At 42.9% G+C, this 25,645-nt stretch overlaps 1 protein-coding gene across 9 annotated transcripts in view; it reads left to right on the top strand.

Annotated features, from left to right (window-relative positions):
* The window catches only part of sgip1a (SH3GL interacting endocytic adaptor 1a), a 305,775-nt gene that overhangs the window by 165,521 nt on the left and 114,609 nt on the right, over positions 1-25,645 (top strand). For 8 of the 9 annotated variants that reach the window (XM_039735495.1, XM_039735501.1, XM_039735496.1 and 5 more), the window contains 4 exons: positions 6,477-6,501; positions 8,943-9,000; positions 11,820-11,896; positions 25,019-25,108. In XM_039735495.1, the coding sequence (XP_039591429.1) occupies positions 6,477-6,501; positions 8,943-9,000; positions 11,820-11,896; positions 25,019-25,108 (250 nt within the window). The remainder of the gene's footprint in view (positions 1-6,476; positions 6,502-8,942; positions 9,001-11,819; positions 11,897-25,018; positions 25,109-25,645) is intronic. The other variant, XM_039735498.1, reaches the window with a different exon arrangement.

The raw sequence follows: 25,645 nt of genomic DNA, 5'->3' as shown, positions 1-25,645 counted from the left end.
CAAGCCTGCCTGCTGTCCAAGTACCTCTGTGATGATTTAACAGATTCAAGTTGATCTGCCAATCCTCCGATCTTGGTATCATCTGCATACTTAACCACCTTGTTACTTGGGATTAATAAAGTATCTATCTATCTATCTATCTATCTATCTATCTATCTATCTATCTATCTATCTATCTATCTATCTATCTATAATATAGTGCTTATCTATCTATCTATCTATCTATCTATCTATCTATCTATCTATCTACCTATCTATCTATCTATCTATCTATCTATCTATCTATCTATCTATCTATCTATCTATCTATCTATCTATAATATAGTGCCGATCTATCTATCTATCTATCTATCTATCTATCTATCTATCTATCTATCTATCTATCTATCTATCTATCTATCTATCTATCTATCTATAATATAGTGCCTATCTATCTATCTATCTATCTATCTATCTATCTATCTATCTATCTATCTATCTATCTATCTATCTATCTATCATATAATGCCTTCACTATCTATGTATCTATCATATAGTGCCTTCACATCTATCTATCTATCTATCAAAATGAGTTATAGATATTAAAAATAGCAGTGGCCCCTCACTGACCCCTGCTGGTCACCACTCTTAACATCGGCAAATTCTAATGAGGTTCCTCGCACCCTCACCCTCTGCTTCCTGCTTTTAGTCAATTCGACACCCACCTAAACACCACACCCTGAACCCCCATCTCTTTTAGTCTCATGCCCACCTCTCATGTGGCACCTAATTAAACGCTGTCTGAAAGTCCACATTAATAATCTCATGTGCTCCACTTTGATCGTATCCTTTTGTTGTTTCCTCATAGAATTCCAACATGTTAGTAAAACACGACCTCCCTTTTCAGAACTCAGAATAACTCTTGTCCTTGCCAGGTGTTGCTCAATCTTAATAATTCCTTCCATTATTTTTCCTGTGACGCACATTAAGCTTACTGGCCTATAGTCGCTTGGATCTGCCCGGTCACCCTTTTTATATAACGGGATAATATATGACATTTTCCAGTCCTTTGGAATTTTCCCAGTGTGCAGTACACTTAAAATATGCGTCAAGGGGGTTAAACATCTGTACTCACTAACCTGGTTAAGAATTCGAGGGTAAATATGATCTGGTCCTGGTGATTTGTTTGATTTCACCCTGTTTAATCACAGCAGCTCATCACCCTCTACAATTTCTAAATCCCTCCATACCTCCTTAGTAGTCCCTGTTACTGCTCTGAGGTCATCCACTTGCTCACATGTGAAGACCTCAGAAAAATGTAAGTTTAGAGCATCCACTATTTCCCTGTCCATATATTTTAATTCCTCTTTTCTATTCCTGATGTACTTCACCTCCTCCTTGACTGCTCTTTTACTACTAAAATACTGTAAGAATATCTTTGGGTCGTCTTTCGCCTTATCCGCTATATTCCTCTCTAACTGTCTTTTAGCCTCCCTGATATCCTTCTTAATGGTCGTCCTCATGCTGTCATATGCCCTGCAATTCACATTGGAGTCATTAGTCTTACACGCCTTATTCAGCTGTTTTATCCTTTGCAGCTTCTTTTTCAATTAATTTATTCACCCCGCTGCATCCCTGAAGATGTCCCTGGTGATGTCTTTCTGTGTCTGCACCCAGCTTCTCTGTGCGGCATCAAGACAAACAAAGATAAAGAGTTGGGTCCCCACCTTGGTGACCCCGTATAACTGAAGGTTTTGTACAACTAAAAAACATGCAATAATTGCAGAGACATCTTCTCAGATGTGAGTTTAAGACAGAACTGGAAACAAGATGGCCGGTTCATGGTTTATATGATTATGTGACAGGAAAGGGGTCCAGGAGGACAGAAAGCGGAAGTGTGTGGCTGTCTATCTTCCATTGTGCAGGAGGTGTAGAGGAAGAGGCATTAGAACACAGTGCCAACCCCTGGCTCGACGGGTAATTACCATCAGCAAAGCCCTTAAGCTGCCTCCCATACACACGTGCATGACACACAGTATAATTCAGATGAACTACAGCAAGCATAAAAACACAAAGTGCCAACTATAGCTAAAGAAGATGGTTAAAAATGTTAAAACGTATAACTGTACAATGTAATCCATCCACCCATCCATTATCCAACCCACTATATCCTAACTACAGGGCCACGGGGGGTCTGCTGGAGCCAATCCCAGCTAACACCGGGTGCAAGGCAGGAAACAAACCCCGAGCAGGGTGCCAGCCCACAGCAGCAGTGTAATCCATACTTATATTTTAACTGAGAATTGTTCACAGCTCTCTGCGCCTGCACTCACTGACGAGCGCGATACCAAAAATAAGTTGCATTGTATTGTATAACTGCTGTTATAAATTTTCTGGAAATGGCTGCAACTCTTTGAATGCCAAGCCAGCTGTTCCCCTTTCAATCAGTAACAAAAAAGTCACAAAGCAAAGCATAAATGAGAGCACATGCCATCCTGGCAACGAACCAGCTATGAATGCCCAGATTTCTGTCTCTCTTTTCGTCTCAGTCAAGCTTTCCTGGTTCTTAGTTTCCCTCATTTATAGGCTGTGGTCCACAGAGGTGGTACCAATGTAGCCAATGGGGGTCCAATGTTGGCTATGCCTCCTCTCCTGGCAGCCAAGCAGGAGTTAACGTTAGAGACCTTGCCCCTTGCCCTGTCACCATGAGGTGGTATTTGTGGAATTGCCAGAGCCCTCCACACAATACCAACGCACACGCCAAAACACCAACAAATCATGAGCACTCACCCCTCTTTCCATCATGCAGTAAAAGAAAATAGTAGCACTGAGGGCAAAGAAATAGACTGTTGATGAGATTGTGGAAACATGAAAACAAAATTGCAGAAAGGCACACCATGACACCGTTCCCCAAGGGCACTTTAGAGAGTCTGGGAAGCCGGAGGGCAGCTTATTGAATATGGCACACTGGCACTGAGCTCACGTAATTCTGTTTATATTCCTCTGCTTAATGTAATGTATGATGCTGTAGACAAACTGCCTGGCTTTATTTAAAATGTCTGTGTTTTTCAACTTCATGGATTGTGCCAGTGAAATCCCTCAGTGAGAACTGTAAGGGGCTTAAAGTGACTAAATGCATACGCATGGCTCATTCTGGTGACAAAGCCTGCGTGAGATTAATTGAGGAGCCAATGCATCCAGTCAAAGTAAAAAGTATGTGAACGCTTTGGAATGATCTGGTTTACTGGTTTACTGCATGAATTGGTCATAAAAAGTGATGTGATCTTCATCAAAGTCACAGGTCCTGATATACACAATGAGCTTAAGCCAATGGCACACAAAAAAATTCTACTCTTTCATGTCTTTATTTTACAAACGCATTCAACGTTCACAGTGGTAGTGGAAAAAGTAAGTGAACCTTGGGATTGAATAACTGGTTGACCCTCCTTTGGCAACAATGACCTCAGCCAGGCGCTTCCTGTAACTGCAGATCAGACCTGCACATCGTGCGTTGGGAATGTTCGCCCACTCTTCCCTGCAGAACTGCCTTAACTCTTCCATATTCTTTGATTGTCTTCTGTGTATGGCTGTCTCTCTTCAAGTCATTCAATAGGATCGAGACCTGGGCTCTGACTGGGCCACTCCAAAAGGCTGAGTTTGTTCTTCTGAAGCCTTTGTGCTGTGGATTTGCTGCGATGTTTGGGCTCGTTGTCCTGTTGCATCACCCTGCCTCTTCTGAGCTTAAGTTGACGGACAGACACCCTCACATTATCCTGGAGAATTTGTTGATAAACGTGTGAATTCATTTTCCCCTCAATGATGGCAAGCTGTTGTGGAGCCAACCCGGACACAGACAGGCGGACATCTTGTTCTTCAGCCCACCACACGTTTATTTACAACTATTTACAATAATATTAAATGGTCACTCAGACCCAGTTCGTGCACAATACCCCAAACACACAGTCCTGGCCACAAATGCCTCTTCTTCGGGCCGCCTCCACACCTCTCTCGTGCCTCGTCCTGCTTCCACCCGACTCCAGCCTCCAATGAAGGGAGACGGCCCCTTTTATACACTCCCCGGATGAGCTCCAAGTGCTTCTGACACACCCCCATTGGCCATGCCTACATGTGGCGGAAGTGTCGGCTGCTCTCCCGGCAGCTCCTCGGGTGTCCTCTTAATTCTTCCCCCCAGCACTTCCTGGTGTGGCGGAAGTGCTGAGGTAACAGGTCCCCATGGCATTGGGCCGCCTCTGGGCGGTGACCACGGGCCCCTACAGGGTGGGGCTTCCATGCCCTCAACCCGTGGCCCCCAGAGCAACCAGGAAGGAGGCCCCCACGTGATCCAGGGTGGGCACAGACCCACATCCGGTCCCTCACGGCGTCCCGGCCGGGTCATTGCCCCTGGCATCCCTGACACTGTCCATGTCCTGATGCAGCAAAGCAGACCCAAATCATGATGTTCTCTCCACCATACTTTACTGTAGGGACGATGTTTTGATGTTGATATGCAGTGCCCTTTTTACGCCAAATGAAGTTCTCCCAAATTGTTAAATTTTGGTTTCATCACTCCACAAAACATTTTCCCAGTACCGTTGTGGAGTGTCCAAGTGCTCTTTCGCAAACTTGAGGCATTCAGCAATGTTCTTTTTTGATAGCAGTGGCTTCCTTCTTGGTGTCCTGCCATGGACTCCTTTCTTGTTCAATGTGTTGCGTATAGTTGACTCCTGAACAGAGATGTTAGCCAGTTCTAATGACTTCTTCAAGTCCTTTGCTGTCATTCTAGGGTTCTTCTTTACCTCATTGCTGACTCTGCGTTGTGCTCTTGGGGTGATCTTGGCAGGACGCCCACTGCTAGGCAGAGTAGCCACAATACCAAATTGTCTCCATTTATAGATAACTTGCCCAACAGGAGACTGATGAATATCTCAGATCTTTGAGATGACTTTGTAACCCTTTCCAGCCTTCTGTAGATGAACAATTCTCCATCGTAGCTCTTCAGGTATGGAGGAATATTTCGGACAAAATGAAATAAATAAATAAATGCGTAAATAAATAAAAGTACTGTGAAATGTGAGCATAAATAAATAAATGTGTCATGAAATGAGAGCCTTAATAAATAAATGTCATGAAATGAGAGCATAAATAAATAAATGTGTCACGAAATATGTTTTTCGTTGCTTATTTATTTATTTCATTTTGTCCGTAACATTCCTGCAAACCGTCATGAAATACGGCTTGAAATAAAACTGTCACTTTCACTCGTCAAAGTTGAGAGGGTGGGCTCTAACACGCCCTCTAGTTACTGATTGGTGAATCGATAGCACAAGAATTAATTAGAAAAATGCTTACTACTGCCGATTAAATGGATTCTGCCGAAGATATTACGTATTTCAGAGAGAGAATTGAAGATTTATCGGAAGAAATTACAATGCTTCTTCAAGGTGTTCTATTGACTCAGCTGGAATGTCAAAGGATGGACTTCCAGAGCAGGGAACTGCATCACCTGAACTGGAGTGTAGTCGAGTCCGTTCCACCTGTTCTTCGATAATTTCAAAAGCAGTTTAATCTATATCGGAGTCTAAAAGGGCCGCCAACATTGTAATTTCTTCCGATAAATCTTCAATTCTCTCTCTGAAATACGTAATATCTTCGGCAGAATCTATTTCATCGGCAGTAGTAAGCATTTTCTAATTAACTCTTGTGCTATCGATTCACCAATCAGTAACTAGAGGGCGTGTTAGAGCCCACCCTCTCAACTTTGACGAGTGAAAGTGACAGTTTTATTTCAAGCCGTATTTCATGACGGTTTGCAGGAATGTTACGGACAAAATGAAATAAATAAATAAGCAATGAAAAACATATTTCGTGACACATTTATTTATTTATGCTCTCATTTCATGACATATTTATTTATTAAGGCTCTCATTTCATGACACATTTATTTATTTATGCTCACATTTCACAGTACTTTTATTTATTTACGCATTTATTTATTTATTTCATTTTGTCCGAAATATTCCTCCATATTCAGGCGGCTCTTTTGTGCGAGGCATGAATCTCATCTGGATATGCTTCTTGTCAAAAGCTCAAACTCAAACTTTGTCGTGGTTTTTATCAATTAAAGTAATTCAAGACCACACCTCTCAACTCGTTTCATTAAATGGACTCCAGGTGTGTTAAATTCGGACTGTAATGAGCTTTTTAAAAAGTCATTCGCTTAGGGTTCACTTACTTTTTCCAACCTTCAGTTTCACAGTTTGAATGATTTATTCAATATGGTCAAACATTCTCTGAAAATCTGTGTATCTTTATTTATAGGATACTGTGTGTGTAAATTATTGTGACTGACATGAAGATACGACCATGTTTTATATGGGAATTAGACATAAATAGAGAGAATTCCTAGGGGCTCACATACTTTTTACTTTGACTGTATGTCCGAATATCATAGAAACCTAACTAACATGGTTGATTTTTCTTTCTTTCTGTTGTTTTAGGGTGTGATCAAAAGACACCTTTCTAGTAAGTATGGATTTTGATTTTCAACCTAAAGTGTTCTCACTTCATTAAGCTCTAAATCCATTCATCGTTATGGTTGTCATGTGATTATTAATCATTTGTAAGCCTTGAATGGCACCTCAGCTTTTTACTGACACTTCCTTTAGGGGTCTGGGTCCTTGACTGAGTAGTGATAATAAATAAAGCCAACTCTGCGTGTGTTGGGCTAAAGGTAAAGTAACGCATATTGTCACCGTAAAGGAAGAAAACCATAAAGTAAGTGACAGTCAGGCTGTCACCGTAGCCGTGCCCTGAGAAGTGTCTCGATGTGGCGTAGTCACCTGAGCTTCGGACCTTTCAGCTCAGGGTTGGCAGTTCAATTGAACCGACTGACTCAACATGTCATTCTTAGCAAGACAATTAGTTTTTCTGAGTGCCACCTCTTGTTATATAGAAGCAAGGATGGTATACAGTTAGGGTGGAATAAAGAAATGTAGCATTTCCTTTTGTGACGATTCCACCTTGTGTCTATTTACAAAAAACTTATCAGTTTGTTTTAAACATCTTTAAAAGCAGTGCTGCGTATTCTGTGTTTTTGGTTACAAAAAGTGTGCCACCGCAGAAAAAAGGTTGGGAAAAACTGACCTAAGCAAATCCTTTATGGCTGTTGTTCTCTTAGATGGAGTGTTTTTATAGAAATGAAACCTCTTTGTTTTTGTAAAGGTTTCTGTTTGCCTTCATTTCTAGCCGGGTTTGACAGTTTTCCCCTCCAGTGGGGATTATTGGAAATGTTTGGGACTCCTAAGTTTGCGACACCTTGTGTTTTCCCTTTGGTTCTATGTGTTTTGTAGGTGGTCCCCCAGAATGTGAGGTCTCTTGCGGTTCATTAAATGCACTGCCGTTGCTGGGTTCTCTAGTGATTTATTGCTTCTTTATGATTATTAGATTTTCTGGATTTTGATCTCTGTGCTTTTTTATCTTTCTTGACTGTTCTTTGTGTATTTGGACCTGTTTCCCTTTGGAATACAACCTTGTTTCAGGCAGCTCCCTTTGTCTTTGGGCTCCTTGGAGATTATTTTTCTGCCACAGAGCTGCTGCTTCTTCTTCTTTTGGCTGCTCCCATTAGGGGTTGCCACAGCAGATCATCTTCTTCCATCTCTTCCTGTCTTCTCCATCTTATTCTGTCACACACATCACCTGCATGTTCTCTCTCACCACATCCATAAACCTTCTCTTAGGCCTTCCTCTTTTCCTCTTCCCTGGCAGCTCTATCCTTACCATCCTTCTCCCAATATACCCAACATCTCTCCTCTGCACATGTCCAAACCAACGCACTCTCGCCTCTTTGACTTTATCTCCCAACTTGAGCTGACCCTCTAATGTCCTCATTTCTAATCCTGTCCATCCTCGTCACACCCAATGCAAATCTTAACATCTTTAAGTCTGCCACCTCCAGCTCTGTCTCCTGCTTTCTGGTCTGTGCCACCGTCTCTAATCCATCTAACACAGTTATATCTCACTACCGTCCTGTAGACCTTCCCTTTCACTCTTGCTGATACCCGTCTGTCACAAATTACTCCTGACACTCTTCTCCACCCACTCCACCCTGCCTGCACTCTCTTTTCACTTCTGTTCCACAATCCCCGTAACTCTGTACTGTTGATCCCAAGTATTTAAACTTATCCACCTTTGCCAGCTCTACTCCCTACATCCTCACCATTCCACTGACCTCCTTCTCATTCACACACATGTTTTATGACCTTCATTCCTTTCCTCTCTAGAGCATATCTCCACCTCTCCAGGGTCTCCTCGACCTGCTCCCTAATATCGCTACAGATCACAATGTCATCAGCAAACATCATAGTCCACGGGGACTCCTGTCTAATCTCGTCTGTCAACCTATCCATCACCATTGCAAATAATCCCACCTCCAACTTGAATGCATCCATCGCTCCTACTGCAGACCTCACCACTGTCACACTTCCCTCGTACATCTCCTGTACAACTCTTACATACTTCTCTGCCACTCCCGACTTCTTCACACAATACCACAGCTCATCTCGAGGCATCCTGTTATACGCTTTCTCCCGGTCCACAAAGACGCAATGCAACTCCTTCTGGCCTTCTCTAAACTTCTCCATCAACACCAAACATCACATCTGTGGTGCTCTTTCATAGCATGAAGCCATCCTGCTGCTCACTCACTAATCATCACCTCACTTCTTACTTGAGCTTCCACTACTCTTTCCCATAACTTCATGCTGTGGCTTATCAATTTTATCCCCCTGTAGTTACTACTACTAGTTCTGCACATGCCAGAGCATTGCCGTAAGGCACATATCCGCTACCCTAATCCTAACCCTAGTAGGCACCATGAAGCGGATCTGAGAAACAGTGTACCTGATCTGTTTAATGCAAAATAAATGGTCGCCAACCAAATGTAATGATTTTAAACTCTCTTGTAGGTGAAGAAATTGCAAGACCAAGGCGTTCAACACCAACACCTACTCCAGACAATGTCAGGTCTGTCGGTGGATTCTTTATTGACATTTTCAATGCTATTTAATTTTTTTTTTTATCTGTGTGTCTTCAGTGTTGTTTAACTTATTATTATTTCATTATTATTATTATTATTATTATTATATGATATTTATTATATGATATTTATTATATTATATTATATTATATTATATTATATGTGATTTATTGGTTCTTGAGGGGAAATTCACTTAAATATGAGTCACTCTAAAGGATGGAGGTAGCCTATGGTTACGGGTGGCTGAAGGATGAAGCCCTGAGGAAATCTGAAGCACATACACATTCACCGGCCACTTTGCTAGTACCCGTTGGACCCCCTTTTGCCTTCAGAACTGCCCTCATTTCTTCATGGCACAGATTCAATAAGGTGCTGGAAGCATTCCTCAGGGACTTTGCTCCATATTGACATGATAGCATCACACAGTTGCTGCAGATTTGTCGGGTGCACATCCATGATGTGAATCTCCCGCTCCACCACATCCCAAAGGTGCTCTGCTGGATTGAGAGCTGGTGACTGTGGAGGCCATTTGAGTCCAGTGAACTCATCATCATGTTCAAGAAACCAGTGTGAGATGATCTGAGCTTTGTGACATGGCGTGTCACCCTGCTGGAAGGAGCCATCAGAAAATGGGGACACAGCGGTCATAAAGGGATGGACATGGTCAGCAACAATACTCAGATAGGCTACGGGATTTAAATGATGCTCATTATGTACTAAGGGACCCAAAGTGTGCCAGGAAAATATCACAGACACCATCACAGCACCACCAGCAGCCTGAACCGTCGATACAAGGCAGGATGGATCCATGCTGTCATGTTGTTGATGTCAAATTCTGACCCCACCATCTGAATGTTGAGGCAGAAATCGAGAACTCTGCAGACCAGGCAACGTTTTTCCAATCTTTTGTTGAGCTGTGTGAATTGTAGCCTCAGTTGCCTGTTCTTAGCTGACAGGATTGGCATCCGGTGTGGTCTCCTGCTGCTGTAGCCCACCTGCTTCACAGTTTAATATGTTGTGTGTTCAGAGCTGCTCTTCTGCACACCTCAGTTGTAACAAGTGCTTATTTGAGTTCCTGTTGCTTTTCTATCAGCTCAGACCAGTCTGTCCATTCTCTTCAGACCTCTGACATTACCAAGGCACTTTCACCCAGAGATCTGCCGCTCACTGATATTTTCCCTTTCTCAGACCATTCTCTGTCCCCCCTAAAGATGGCTGTGTGAGAAAATCCCAGTAGATCAGCAGTTTCTGAAATACTCAGACACCAACAACCAGGCCACGTTCAGAGTCACTTCAATCACCTTTCTTCTCCATTCTGATGCTCGGTTTGAACTTCAGCAGGTCGTCTTTACAAGGTCTACAGGCCGAAATGCATGGAGTTGCTGCCATGTGATTGGCTGAGGAGATATTTGCGTTAACGAGCAGTTGAACAGGCGTACCTAATAAAGTGGCTGGTGTGTGTATAGTTTGACAGCAGTATTAACCTGTTATTCACATTTTATCATCACAACGGCCTGTCTAAACAAACTATCCCAGTGCTGTACAAATACCGGCCTGGAGTTGGAGGACCTGCTTGCAGGGCTGGTTGCAGATTAACGTCATACCCAGGATGGAGCAATTGCAGGTTAAGGGCCTCGCTAAGGATCTTCTGATTGCCAGAACAGAGCCTTAGCCTCAGAGCCACCACTCCACCTAATGGTCAGTTAGCCATCTTGCACGGCCACTTTTCTCTGTCCTGCATTCTGACACATGGAACAGGACAATTAGCTGTTTCACGCTAAGAGTCAGCAGCAGTTTCTTATTTCTTATGTATGATGTCATCTAGCATTGTATATTCTTTGCTGTGTTGGTGTTTACACCATTGCCACTTGTGTGTGTGAAACATTTGGCTACACAGGACCAACTTTAAAATGCGATCAGACTGTTAAATGTGAAATGGGATCCTCTTTTGCAGTCGTATTCTCGTCATATCCTGAATTGCTGCTCTCAAAATGTCAGATAGGTCAGGTTTTTTAAATATGTGTGTATCTTATTATACAGTATTATTGTTTATTTACATAATCTTTGTAAATGATTAAATCAGTTTACCTTTCCTGTTTGACAGTTTTGTACTTGTTTATTGACAATTTATCTGTTTAATCTGCATCTTACACAGGTCAGGTCAGGTCAGGTTGAGGGGCATGCACTGGTACAGGTTGTCGCCGCACCCACCACACAATGAAACAGCTCGGGATCCTGGTTGGCAACCCCCCAGGCAGACACCCTCCACAGCCAGGTGTTATGTGGGTGTCCCCTTGGCCTGGTCCTCGACAATGAGGATCCTGTGAGTTGGATCACCCTTGGGGAATCGTGCCACATGGCCGTAGTGCCATAACTGATGCCCCCCTCACAATGCAGGTAATGTGGCTCATTCGGGACACCATGAGCAACACAAAATCAAACCAGCAGTACCCAAGGATTCTCCAAAGAGACACAGTACCCAAGGAGTCCAATCTTGTACTCTTACAGATAACACATTTGTATGACTTCTCAAGCTGTACCGTCATCATTGCAATTTTCTAGTTTTAGCATAAGACACACTGCTAACTTGAGCAATACTTGTATATTTGCTGACACTGTACGGTGGTCCACTGAATACAGTTTCCTGTTGTTCTACAAACGCCTGAGCACAGGACGACTTCTAGACTCTGAAACTGGCTGATGATAAGTTTGCCCCATGAAGTACTGGCTAAGGAATTTCAGAAAATCGATGGATATAAATTTATTCCCCCTTAGTCTAACTTCTTCTCTTTTCTTCTCCTTTTAGCAAGGTTACACCAGAAGATCCCACAGTTCTGTTTGGACCACCATTGGAGTTAGCCTTTGAAGGCCAGAAGTCAGAAGGTAAAAACTCTTTATTTGGGAACTCGAAAGCAGGTCTCATAAAACTTGCATGAATTATAAAAATGTGACCTCTTCTTGATTGCTTTTAATAGATGTAGCGCACCCTTTCGTTATTGGACAAATTTTCAGTTTTGTGTAAATGATGTAGACTGGAGTATCTGCCAGCCATTTTTCATTTCTGAGTGTGATGAGCTTCACTGCTTTCTCATTCTGGTATAAGATGTCGGGTAGTTTTCTGCTCCCAGTCCTGCCCATCTACTGTATATGGTGGGCTCGGCCTCAATAAAGATGAGAAGGCTGCATCAAGTAATCATCTCAAATAACGAGTTACGTTTTATTCTCAGAGACTGGTAGATCCTCAGTCTTTTATTCGAATGTGTTTACCTCAAAGCAAATGTTTTAAATGAGGAGTATATTGTTTTTCTCAAAAAAAGGAAAACTTTCTACCATTCTCTTCAAATGGGAGTAACAACAGCCAGGAGGAGGGCAACAGCAATTAATACAATCACACACGGTGAGGAAGATGCTGATGGAAATCAAAAATAAATAAATAAATCTCTACTGTATAATAAAACACTATGGTCTGTGTGGTCAGTCCCTCAGAGCAATCTGATTGGTCAGTCTAGTTTTGGTTTGATTGGTCAGTTTGACTTTGGTGACGCCACGAAAGAGGAAGTGTGAGTGGGAGATACACAAGGAGTAGGAGGGACTCTGAGAGTCGCCTTTCAAGAGAGAAGAAATCAAACCAGGCAGGAGGAGAGAAAGGTGTCTCCACAATAACGACAGTCTGAGAAGCAGGATTTACAGGAATGCACTCAACAGAGGGAAAGATGTAGGAGGAAAACAGATGAGAGAGTCGCCTTCAAAGAATGAAAGTATGAAACTGGATAGGAGGCAATAAAGGTTCCTTGAAAATAAGGACAGAGTCTGAGAAGCAGGCATTATAGGAACGTACTCGACAGAGGGAACGCTGGTGAAGAAAGGATAGATAGATACAGTAGATAGATAGATAGAAACTTTACTAATCCCAACGGGAAATTCACATACTCCAGCAGCAGCATACTGATAAAAAACAATATTCAATTAAAGAGCGATAACAATGCAGGAATAACAGACAATAACTTTGTACAATATTAACCTTTACCCAAAGGGTGGAATTAAAGAGGCACATAGTGTCGGGGAGGAATGATCTCCTCAGTCTGTCAGTGGAGCAGGATGGTGACAGCAGTCTGTCTGTCGCTGAAGCTGCTACTCTGTCTGGAGATGATCCTGTTCAGTGGATGCAGTGGATTCTCCATGATTGACAGGAGTCTGCTCAGTGCCCGTCGCTCTGCCACGGATGTCAAACTGTCTAGCTCCGTGCCTACCATAGAGCCCGCCTTCCTCACCAGTTTGTCCTGGTGTGAGGTGTCCCTCTTCTTTATGCTGCCTCCCCAGCACACCACCGTGTACAAGAGGGCGCTCACCACAAGCGTCTGGCAGAACATCTGTAGCATCTTATTGCAGATGTTGAAGGATGCCAGCCTTCTAAGGAAGTCTAGTCGGCTCTGTCCTCTCTTACACAGAGCATCAGTATTGGCAGTCCAGACCAATTTATCATCCAGCTGCACTCCCAGGTATTTAGAGGTCTGTACTCTCTGCACAGTCACCTCTGATGATCACGGAGTCCATGAGGGGTCTGGGCCTCCTAAAATCCACCACCAGTTCCTTGGTCTTGCTGGTGTTCAGGTGTAAGTGGTTTGAGTCGCACCATTTAACAAAGTCCTTGATTAGCTTCCTATACTCCTCCTCCTGCCCACTCCTGATGCAGCCTATGATAGCAGTGTCGTCAGTAAACTTTTACACGTGGCAGGACGCCGAATTGTATTGGAAGTCCAATGTATGTTGGCTGAACAGGACCGGAGAAAGTACTCCCTGCGGCGCTCCTGACCACAATGTCAGACCTGCAGTTCCCGAGACGCACATACTGAAGTCTGTCTGTAAGATAGTCCACGATTAGTAGTAGGTTAGTAAAGATGTAGGAGGAAAAAAAGATGAGAGAGTCGTCTTCAAAGAATGAAAGTATGAAACTGGATAGGAGGCAATAAAGTTTCCTTGAAAATAAGGACAGAGTCTGAGAAGCAGGCATTATAGGAACGTGCTCGAGAGAAGAGGTTAGAAAAGGCATAGGAGGCACGTTGAGAGAGTCCCCTTCAAAGTCCGAAAGTATAAGACCTCGACAATAATCTGAGAAGCAGGCTTTACTGGAATGTACGTAAGAGAAGCGGAGCCGGGGAAGACATATTGGTTAAGGTTGTAAGAGGCAAGAAGAGATGAGAGAGATGCCTTTAAAGAGGGTAAGTATAAAGCAGACAGGAGTCGAGAAAGACACCTCGAAAATAATGACAGTCTGAGAAGTAGGCTTCACAAGAACATGCTCGACACAAGGAGCGCCGGCAAAGAGAAGTTAATAAAGGCATAGGAGACAAGCTGAGAGAGTTACTTTCACAGTTAGAAAATATACGACCCTGAAAATGATTTGAAAAGCAGTCTTTACAGAAGCACACACAAGAGAAGAAGCACCGGTGAAGACATGTTAGGTACGGTGAAAGAGGCACTCTGAGATAAAAGAAAGTTGCCTTCAAAGATGGAAAATATTAAACTTGACAGGAGCCGAGACAGGTGCCTCAAAAATAATGACAGAGTCTGAGAAGCAGGCTGTACAGGAACGTTCTCGACACAGGGAGCGCCGGTCAAAGAGAAATTAGTAAAGCTGTAGGAGGCAAGCTGAGAGAGTCGACTTCAAAGTCGGAAAGGATGAGGCCTGGAAAATAATTTGAAAAGCACGCTTTATGGGAACGTGCGCCAGAGAGTTAGTTACGGTGTAAGAGGCGCTTTGAGATAAGAGAGTCCCCTTCAAAGATGGAGAGTATTAAATGGACAGTATTAAAGTGGACCGTACCTCCAAAATAATGACAGAGTCTGAGAAGCAGGTCTTATGATAGATAGATAGATAGATGTGAAGGGCACTATATAACAGATAGATCGATAGATAGATAGATAGATAGATAGATGTGAAGGGCACTATATAACAGATAGATCGATAGATAGATAGATAGATAGATACTTTATTAATCCCAATGAGAAATTCACATACTCCAACAGCAGCATACTGATAAAGAACAATATTAAATTAAAGAGTGATAACAATGCTGGTATAACAGACAATAACTTTGAATAATGTTAACGTTTACCGCCCGGGTGGAACTGAAGAGTCGCATAGTGTGGGGTCTCCTTAGTCTGTCAGTGGAGCAGGACGGTGACAGCAGTCTGTCGCTGAAGCTGCTCCTCTGCCTGGAGATGATCCTGTTCAGTGGATGAAGTGGATTCTCCATGATTGACAGGAGCCTGCTCAGCGCCCGTCGCTCTGCCACAGATGTCAAAACTGTCCAGCTCCGTGCCTACAATAGAGCCTGCCTTCGTCACCAGTTTGTCCAGGCGTTAGGTGTCCCTCTTCTTTATACTGTCTCCCCAGCACACCACCACGTAGAAGAGGGCGCTCGCCACAACCACCTGGTAGAACATCTGCAGCATCTTATTGCAGATGTTGAAGAACGCCAGCCTTCTAAGAAAGTCTAGTCGTCTCTGTCCCCTCTTGTACTGAGCATCAGTATTGGCAGTCCAGTCCAATTTATCATCTAGCTGCACTCCCAGGTATTTAGAGGTCTAAATACTCTGCACAAAAGAAACTGGGCTGGAACACCTACAGCCATTACTGTGACCATCCAGGACCAAATTTCCCACCCCTTCTCTACTTCTTTTGGAATATCTTGGGCCTGAAAAGCTCAATGAGCTGATTGGCTCATTTGCACCATAACTGTTAACAATATTCTGCTACCATGGTTAGCGATCACTTGTCAGCTAGCTGTGGTTTTGCTAGGTCGTGATTTTTCATGTAGCTTTGGGTCTAAAATTAATGACTTTGCTGTGTCCTGCTCAAAATTTTGTTCTGTACTCCCCACTCAGATGTATTTTGCGCATATCGATTTCCCAGGTGACATTGAGTTAAGGGCATCCGCTAAATAAATTACTGTATATGACTCAGTCCCTGATCATTACAATACAGTGATTTCAAAACATTCACTTGTTTCATTTGTGGAAGAAAAAGAGAGAGTGGCAGCGACACTACATTTTGTAGCCTCTGGTAGCACCCGGAGAATCATACCTGTGAATAACAAAATTGAATGTACAATTAACAATAAAATGTTTAACTTGAGTTTTGGTGCATAGTTTCCCAAAGACTCACAGTTTGGGGCAAGTACAACTTGACCCATAACCTGAAATATGAGCTTTTCTGGTTTCTCTTTGACCACATCTGTAATTGTGGACTGAGAATACAAATTTGGCATTCTCATGAAGTAAGAAATAAGCTCAGTAACCCAGCAGTTGCCTCACAGATCAAGTACTTCAGAGCTGATTTGCACACTCTTTATCATTTTCTCCGTCGGGTTTACACATCTGGGCTGGTGCCGTTTGTTTCCTGCCTTGCGCCCTGCGTTGGCTGGGATTGGCTCCAGCAGACCCCGGTGACCCTATAGTTAGGATATAGCGGGTTGGATAATGGATGGATGGATGTTTACACATTCTCTTCATTTCTCCATTTGTTTTCTACCAGGTGCTTGAGTTGTCCTCCCACATCCCAACGGCAGTTGTTTTTACGCTTACTGGCGACTCTAAACTGGCCCAAATGTGACTGAGTACAACTCTTTTAGTGAATCATTTGAAAAAATCTGTGAGCACAAAGGAAGCGATTCACCGGAGTTCAACAGAAATGCCAAAGCGCTTGCATGAACTGCTTTATGTCTTCAGTATCTTCCGTTTGCTTTTAGATGTTTAAAGCTCATGCACAAGGACCAAGTCAATACCCGAGAATCAGTCTAACGATCCTAGTTCAGCTGATTCACAAACGAGTTACTACGTGAACATCAGTCTTAACGATTATCGTTCATTTGATTCATTTGCAAATCACTACCTGAGAATCAGTCTAATGATTCTTGTTCATTTGATTGTAATGATTGTCATTCTTGAACAAATTACTTCCCAAGAGTCAGTCTAACAATTTTCGTTGATTTCATTCAGGAACAAATTACTTACCCATGAACCAGTCTAACCATTCTCGCTCACTAGATTTGTAAGTGAAACACTATCTGTGAACCAGTCTAATGATTCTTTTTCATTTGATTCATGAATGAATCACCACTTAAGAATATCTTTAATGATTCTTGTTCATTTGATTCGCAAACAAATCACTTCCATGTGAATCAATCTAACAATTCTTCTTAATTTAAAATCAGAAACGAATGACTATCCCAAAATCAGTCGATCAATTCTCATTCATTTAATTCATGAACGAATCCCTACCTGTGAACTAATCTAATAATTCTCATTCATTTGATTCATAAATGCATCCCTACAAAAGAATCAGTCTAATGATTCTCATTCATTGATTCAGTGACATAATATAAAATTAATTATGCATTGTATGTACTTAATAAGTAAATAATGATATTATTTATATACCATATACCAATCACTCACACACATGCTTACATACATGTATATATAAAAAATGTAAGAATTACATACACTCACCTAAAGGATTATTAGGACCACCATACTAATGCGGTGTTTGACCCCCTTTCGCCTTCAGAACTGCCTTAATTCTACGTGGCATTGATTCAACAAGGTGCTGAAAGCATTCTCTAGAAATGTTGGCCCATATTGATAGGATAGCATCTTGCAGTTGATGGAGATTTGTGGGATGCACATCCAGGGCATGAAGCTCCCGTTCCACCACATCCCAAAGCTGCTATACTGGGTTGAGATCTGGTGACTGTGGGGGCCATTTTAGTACAGTGAACTCATTGTCATGTTCAAGAAACCAATTTGAAATGATTCGAGCTTTGTGACATGATGCATTATCCTCCTGGAAGTAGCCATCAGAGGATGGGTACATGGTGGTCATGAAGGGATGGACATGGTCAGAAACAATGCTCAGGTAGCCCGTGGCATTTAAACGATGCCCATTTGGCAGTAAGGGGCCTAAAGTGTGCCAAGAAAACATCCCCCACACCATTACACCACCACCACCAGCCTGCACAGTGGTAACAAGGCATGATGGATCCATGTTCTCATTCTGTTTACGCCAAATTCTGACTCTACCATTTGAATGTCTCAAAAGAAATCGAGACTCATCAGACCAGGCAACATTTTTCCAGTCTTTAACTGTCCAATTTTGGTGAGCTCGTGCAAATTGTAGCCTCTTTTTCCCATTTGTAGTGGAGATGAGTGGTACCCGGTGGGGTCTCGTGCTGTTGTAGCCCATCCGCCTCAAGGTTGTGCGTGTTGTGGCTTCACAAATGCTTTGCTGCATACCTCGGTTGTAACGAGTGGTTATTTCAGTCAAAGTCGCTGTTCTATCAGGTTGAATCAGTCGGCCCATTCTCCTCTGACCTCTAGCATCAACAAAGCATTTTCGCCCACAGGACTGCCGCATACTGGATGTTTTTCCCTTTTCACACCATTCTTTGTAAACCCTAGAAATGGCTGTGCGTGAAAATCTCAGTAACTGAGCAGATTGTGAAATACTCAGACCGGCCCGTCTGGCACCAACAACCATGCCACGCTCAAAATTGCTTAAATCACCTTTCTTTCCCATTCTGACATTCAGTTTGGAGTTCAGGAGATTGTCTTGACCAGGACCACACCCCTAAATGCATTGAAGCAATTATATTAGATTAGATAATTGCATTAAGGTTTTCCTAATAATCCTTTAGGTGAGTGTATATATATCTATAAAATGTACAAATTATGAAATTGTATATTAGTGATGCGTTCAGAGGGACTTCCCAACAACGCCAAACTCTAAATGAATCAAAAGAATCAATTCACTTAAATGTATGGTTAGAATTAATCGAATTAGACCTGGAGAAAGCACATGACAGGGTGCCTCGAGAGGAGTTGTGGTATTGTATAAGGAAGTCGGGAGTGACAGAAAAGTATGTGAGAGTTGTGCAGGATATGCATGAGGGAAGTGTGACTGTGGTGAGGTCTGCGGTAGGAGCGACGGAGGTGGGATTACATCAGGGATCGGCTCTGAGCCCTTTCTTATTGGCAATGATGATGGACAGGTAGACAGACGAGGTTAGACAGGAGTCCCCGTGGACTATGATGTTTGCTGATGACATTGTGATCTGTAGCGATAGTAGGGAGCAGGTTGAGGAGACCCTGGAGAGGTGGAGATATGAGGAGAGGAATGAAGGTCAGTAGGACCACCAAGACAGAATACATGTGTGTAAATGGGAGGGAGATCAGTGGATTGGTGAGGATGAAGGGAGTAGAGTTGGTGAAGGTGGATGAGTTTAAATACTTGGGATCAACAGTACAGAGTAACAGGGATTGTGGAAGAGAAGTGAAAAGAGAGTGCAGGCAGGATGGAGTGGGTGGAGAAGAGTGTCAGGAGTGATTTGTGACAGACGGGTATCAGCAAGAGTGAAAGAGAAGATCTACAGGACGGTAGTGAGACCAGCTATGTTATATGGGCTGGAGACGGTGGCACTGACCAGAAAGCAGGAGACAGAGCTGGAGGTGGCAGAGTTAAAGATGTTAAGATTTGCATTGGGCGTGACGAGGATGGACAGGATTGGAAATGAGGACATTAGAGAGTCAGCTCAGGTGGGACGGTTGGGAGACAAAGTCAGAGAGACGAGATTGCGTTGGTTTGGACATGTGCAGAGGAGAGATGCTGGGTATATTGGGAGAAGGATGTTAATGATAGAGCTGCTAGGGAAGTGGAAAAGAGGAAGACCTAAGAGGAGGTTTATGGATGTGGTGAGAGAGGACATGCAGGTGATGGGGGTGACAGAGCAAGTTGGAGAGGACAGAAAGATATGGAAGTAGATGATCTGCTGTGGCGACCACTAACGGGAGCAGCCGAAAGAAGAAGAAGGAGGAAGTGAATCAGTAAAGTGAATTGAAATGCCCATCACTGTCGTAATGGACTGATCTTCTTTTAATAGCCTTTCATTGCCCTGTGCCATCAGGATAGGCAGGATTAACTGGGTTAAACAGGATAGAGTATGCAATGTGTGCCTGCTTGTATAAAGTTTCAATCAGCCTTTAGCCTTCCTTAGTTTAGAGATGACACACTGGTGGGTTCCTCTAGTTGAAACAGAGGGGCACAGCTAAAGTCCACTGGGCCTCCACAGATAAGTAAAAGGCTGTTCATTCTCACTGGACATACGGCTGTCTGTTTCATTTCCAAACAGTAAATTTGAGACGGCTGTCTGAACAGTCCTACTGCATAGCCAAATGCATTTGGGAGTAACACAAATCTGACATAACGACATTCTCAAACCCTACATGGTTTATTCAGAGCTGTAGGGCTGAAGCCAGCGCTGGCAGAAGAAGACACAGCAGTGACACCACGCCAGGACAGACCGCCATGAGCCCGACCATCACCCAATCATACAGGGCGAACTTAGACTTGCAAATTAAACTGATTCAGGCCACCATAACTGAGTTACATAATCCATCTTTGAGGATTCAGCAAATATGGGGAGGATGAACAATCTGCACATGGATCATGATGACTCAGGGTTTCATCTTGGGATTCTAGACCGGTGAGACACCAATGGTAACCAGTGTATCGCCATGCTCTGCCAACACACATTTAACATGAAGTGCGCACAAAGATCGGATGAACGTGAAAGCCCTAATAAGTGCAGACCAAAGCGGATTGAAGATACAGAGAATTCCTGCAGTGAGAAATGGTTGAAAATCCCCTCCGCTAACGTATCTAGCCTTATTAAACTTTAGTGTGTTTACCGATGCCAGTATTTTCCATTCAGTTCATCTGTTTAAAAAACAAAACAAAAGGTTCAGTCACTTAACAACATTTTTAAAAAAATAACCGTTGGAATCTAAACAAGCAGTTTTCCTTTGTTTGAGTAAAATATACCTCCTTATCTGATTATCATTATTTTATTTTGTTGATCTTCATCAAAGGTGATAATAATTCTTGATTTAATCCCATGTTGTTAGGCTTTGCAAACTGTGTGGCAGTAAATTAATACAACGCCGTCTCTGCACTTACAATTATCGTGCTTGGATTTTGGCTTTTAAATGTTCTCATGCATCTGTCTTGCATTTTTTGAAAGTGTCTCCTGCTCATCTGCATTCTGATTTCCTTTGGCTTCTGGCCCTTCTTTTGAATGGACTGTTATTACGGTTACCTGTATCTGTTCTGATGGCCTCAGTTCTGACACCTGCTAATGGTGCCCTCCTGAGTTGTTCAGATTGGAGTAATCAGGCCGTCCATCTCGCTTTTATACTCTTCACCTTTAGAGATGGTTGCCTGCTTTCTCAGGGAAATCTTTAATGTGGGGCAAGTGTCGCATCCGAGACACAGTTGGCCAGTATGAATTTGGAAAACCAGTCAACTTGCTCTGAGAGTGGTGAGATGACCAGCTAACTGGCTGTGAGAGTGGAGAATGAACCAGTTAACCAGATCAGAGAGGGAAACATGAACCAGTTAACAACTCTAAGAGTGGGAAGTGAATTGGTTAACTAGCTCTGAGAGTGGAGACTGACCCAGTTAACAACTCTAAGAGTGGGACGTGAATTAGTTAACTAGCTCTGAGAGTTTAGACTGAACCAGTTAACTAGCCGTGAGTGTGGGGAATAAACTGGTTAACTAGCTCTGAGAGTGGAGACTGAACCAGTTAACAACTCTAAGAGTGGGACGTGAATTGGTTAACTAGCTCTGAGAGTTTAGACTGAACCAGTTAACTAGCTGTGAGTGTGGGGAGTAAACTGGTTAACTAGTCCTGAGAGTGGAGACTGAACCAGTTAACAGCTCTAAGGGTGGGAAGTGAATCGGTGAACTAGGTTTGAGAGTTGAGAGTAAATCAGTAGACTAGTTCTGAGAGTGAAGAGTGACAAATTAATCAGCTGTAAAGAGTGAATTGGTTAACTAGTTTTGAGAATGAGGAGTGACAAAGTTAAATATTTTTGAAAGTAGAACATAAACCAGTTAAAAAAAAGCTATGGAAGTGGAGACTGAACCAGTTAACAGCTCTAAAAGTGGGAAGTGAATCAGTTAACTAGCTCTTGGAATGCAGACTGAACCAGTGAGCAAGTTCAGACTGGGAGAATGAAAGAGTTAACTAAATCTCAGAGTGGAGACTGAATTAGTTAACTAGATTGGAGATGGAAACATGAACCAGTTGACAGCTCGGAGAGTGCAGAGTGAATCAGTTAACAAGCTCGGAGTGCGGAGACTGAGCCAGTTAACTGGTGAATGTCACTGCTTACAGCTGAGTTGTACTTGGTGACATAAGGCTTCCTAAACCCAAAGCTGATAATCAACACTAAAATGTGTTCTTGTGAAAAACCAAGTACAGCCCATGGAAATGGTTGACTTTTTCAACACATCTGAACAGGCAAACCATGGATCTTCATGCAAGCAGTGCCTACAGATAAAGGTGGTAATTCTTGAATTCTTGAAAAGTCAATCCTTCCTCGGCCTCAGACATTGGTGTTGCCCCAGTTTGCAGAAATGACTTCTTATCGATGTTTTGCATAGCCACTGTACAAAAATAATACACCTTTACATATAAAAAAGTTTGGGGCAGCCACCGTATACTTGAATAATGGCTACAAAAGTCAAAATTGGATGGACAGTAGTGTACAGATTGAGTCCAAAACAGAAGTGACTCACAGAAGAAGTTTGGCTGGGTTTTTAAGGTAGGTCAGGGGAAGTGATGTCAGCAGACCTTGAACCGAAAGTGACGTCGGCGGGCCTGGAACCGAAACTGACGTCAGCGGGCCTGGAACCGAAAGTGACGTCGGCGGGCCTGGAACCGAAAGTGACGTCGGTGGGCCTGGAACCGAAAGTGACGTCAGCGGTCCCAGGCAGAATTTCACATGTTTGGTCTGTTGGGATAAAAAAGAAAAGGTTATTGCACCTCGCCACCCCCTGGCCTGGTGTGGAATTACCTTCTTTTGGTCATTCTAGCTGCCTCCCATGCACGTGTGTGTGACATCACCCACCAGCCTCCGACATCAACTCTGCGATTTCTTTGACCACATCTCCATGCAAAATTCCTTCAGTGGCAAGATGTCTGGGGTTTTTCTTGCATGTTCTGCCCATTTCAAATCCCCACCACAACATTTCAATGGGATTCAAATCAAGCTTTTGACTAGACCAGTCCACAAACCTCCATATGTGGGTGCAGCAATGCGGTGTATCGACGTGTGCTCCTAACCTCCTAACCTCTGGGTCTCTCTCTGTTGTGCCTACGTGACCACACAGTAATACCTGAACTATTCTGAGGTGACGTCTGCACTGATTTGTGTATCTCACACCCTCATACACCTTTATCGCAAGAGCATCCCTTATCTACGATGGAGCGTTCGATCAGAAGAAAATAGGAAGCTGGTTTAAAATTAAATGTCGTTGAAGTGGCGAAAAAAATTGGTAACTGCACTGCTGTAACAAAATTCAATGTGTCTGAGAAACTGATGCGAGAGATTGAAGGAGGAAAAAAAAATGAAGTGTTGCATTTTTGAACGAGCATATAAGTCAGGGTCTGATTTTATGATCGATTTTTCAAATTTCAAGACCTGATTTATACGTGAGTATATACGGTAATAACTTTTTTTGAATTCATTTTAATTGACTTGCTCTTGAACCCTTAATTGTTTCTTTTTTCTTAATTAGCAGCCAAACAATAATGAGGTACAAAATGAGCCAAAAACCTGAGCAGCAAACTGTGACCATCATACAATATCTGAAAATTAGGAAAGATGAAGGTCTCAATGTTGATCTGCTCCGGTCCACAAAACATTTTAGCAGTGCTCTTAGAAAAGAGCAAAATCAACAGTTTCAGAAATGTCTGCTATTGGACAACGAGAGTGGCAACAAGCCATGGAATTAAAGAACAGGGGGTTTAATGAACAACAAGACTTGGCGCCTCATTAAGCAACTGGCTGGAGTGAAGTTGGTTGGAGTTTGAGGCCCTGACTTAGTTGTTCTTCTCACTTCACATTTCATTTCTGTTTGGGTGCTCAATGGCAATGGCAAAGAAATGAAGCAAATCCGACGAACGATGAAGAAATTTAAGGGAACAGGTCTTAAAACAGGGCGGTACGGTGGCGCAGTGGTAGCGCTGCTGCCTCGCAGTTAAGAGACCCGGGTTCGCTTCCCGTGTCTGCGTGGGTTTCCTCCGGGCGCTCCGGTTTCCTCCCACAGTCCAAAGACATGCAGGTTAGGTGGATTGGCGATTCTAAATTGGCCCTGGTGTGTGGTTGTGTTTGTGTGTGTCCTGCGGTGGGGTGGCACCCTGCCCGGGATTGGTTCCTGCCTTGTGCCCTGTGTTGGCTGGGATTGGCTCCAGCAGATGCCCGTGACCCTGTGTTTGGATTCAGCGGGCTGGAAAATGGATGGATGGCTCTTAAAACACAAGTCAATTAAAATGAAAGGAAAAGGAGTCAATTAGCAGCGAAAACAGGTCACTAATTAAGAAAAGGGTTAGAATGAAAACCTGCAGCCACTGCGACCCTCCAGGACCGGTGTTTGAGACCCCTGGTTTAGATAATGAGAATGAATGCACCATGTCAGTTTGATGTGCCACTTGTTCAAGTTCATCACCTTTATCTGTAGGCACAGCTTGCATGAACATCAACTGTTTGCCTGCTCAGATATGTTGAGACGTCAACTATTTCCATGGGGTGCACTGACTTTTTCACACAACTGTATATATTTCAAACAAATGTCTCCGTACTTCTGCAATGTGGCCTTTGTCTGAGGTTATATGCTTGCAATCAAACAAAGTCACTGGTGGGGACAGAATCGGAGACCCGCTGCTTTGCATTGCAGTGCCTTTGCTGTTAAGGTTGGGTGGAGGGGGTTATTTGCTACACTGTAAGCCATCTTCATTGCCATCCTCATTTTAAATTAGCACTTCCATTTTGCTCATGCGATTTTAAATACTGTTTTACGCTGTCATGTATACATGCCCATCACTTTACCCCTAAAGAAAAATGTCAAACAATTTCAATGTCTTATCCTTTCTGACGTAGTTGTAATTGATGAACCTGAAGTGTGGGGGGTTACAAAACCCAGTGAATCATATCCAGATTCCCCATTGACAAGAGCATTTCCAACTGGAAGTAAGTCTTATTTGTTTTTTATGTTATGCGTTATATTCAGGTTCATTCTATATAATGACTATTTATTAAAATGATTAAGTGAGACCAGGCCTGAAGCTTTTTCACATCAAAAGTAACGCACGTCCGGTTTTTGAAGAACTATCTCTTAATGGTCACTTTAGCAAGAATAAATGTCAGATGCAAAAGTACAGTCGTGGCCAAAAGTTTTGGTTTTCACAACGTTTGCTGCTTCAGTGTTTTTAGATCTTTTTCTCAGATGTTTCTCTGGTATACTGTCAGTAGAATTACAAGAATATCATAAGTTTCAAAGGCTTTTATTGACAATTACATGAAGGTTATCCATCCATCCATCCATTATCCAACTCACTATATCCTAACTACAGGGTCACGGGGGTCTGCTGGAGCCAATCCCAGCCAACACAGGGCAGGGTGCCAGCCCATGGCAGCATGACGTTTATGCAAAGAGTCAATATCTGCAGTGCTGGCCTTTTGGTTCTTTTTCAAAACCTCTGAAATTCACCCTGGCAGGCTGTCAGC

The sequence above is a fragment of the Polypterus senegalus genome, chromosome 14 (genome assembly GCF_016835505.1).
Source record: "Polypterus senegalus isolate Bchr_013 chromosome 14, ASM1683550v1, whole genome shotgun sequence".
In the NCBI taxonomy this organism is placed as follows: domain Eukaryota; kingdom Metazoa; phylum Chordata; class Cladistia; order Polypteriformes; family Polypteridae; genus Polypterus; species Polypterus senegalus.
Note: the sequence above shows the minus strand (reverse complement) of the source record. Positions and strands in the feature narration are given on the sequence as shown.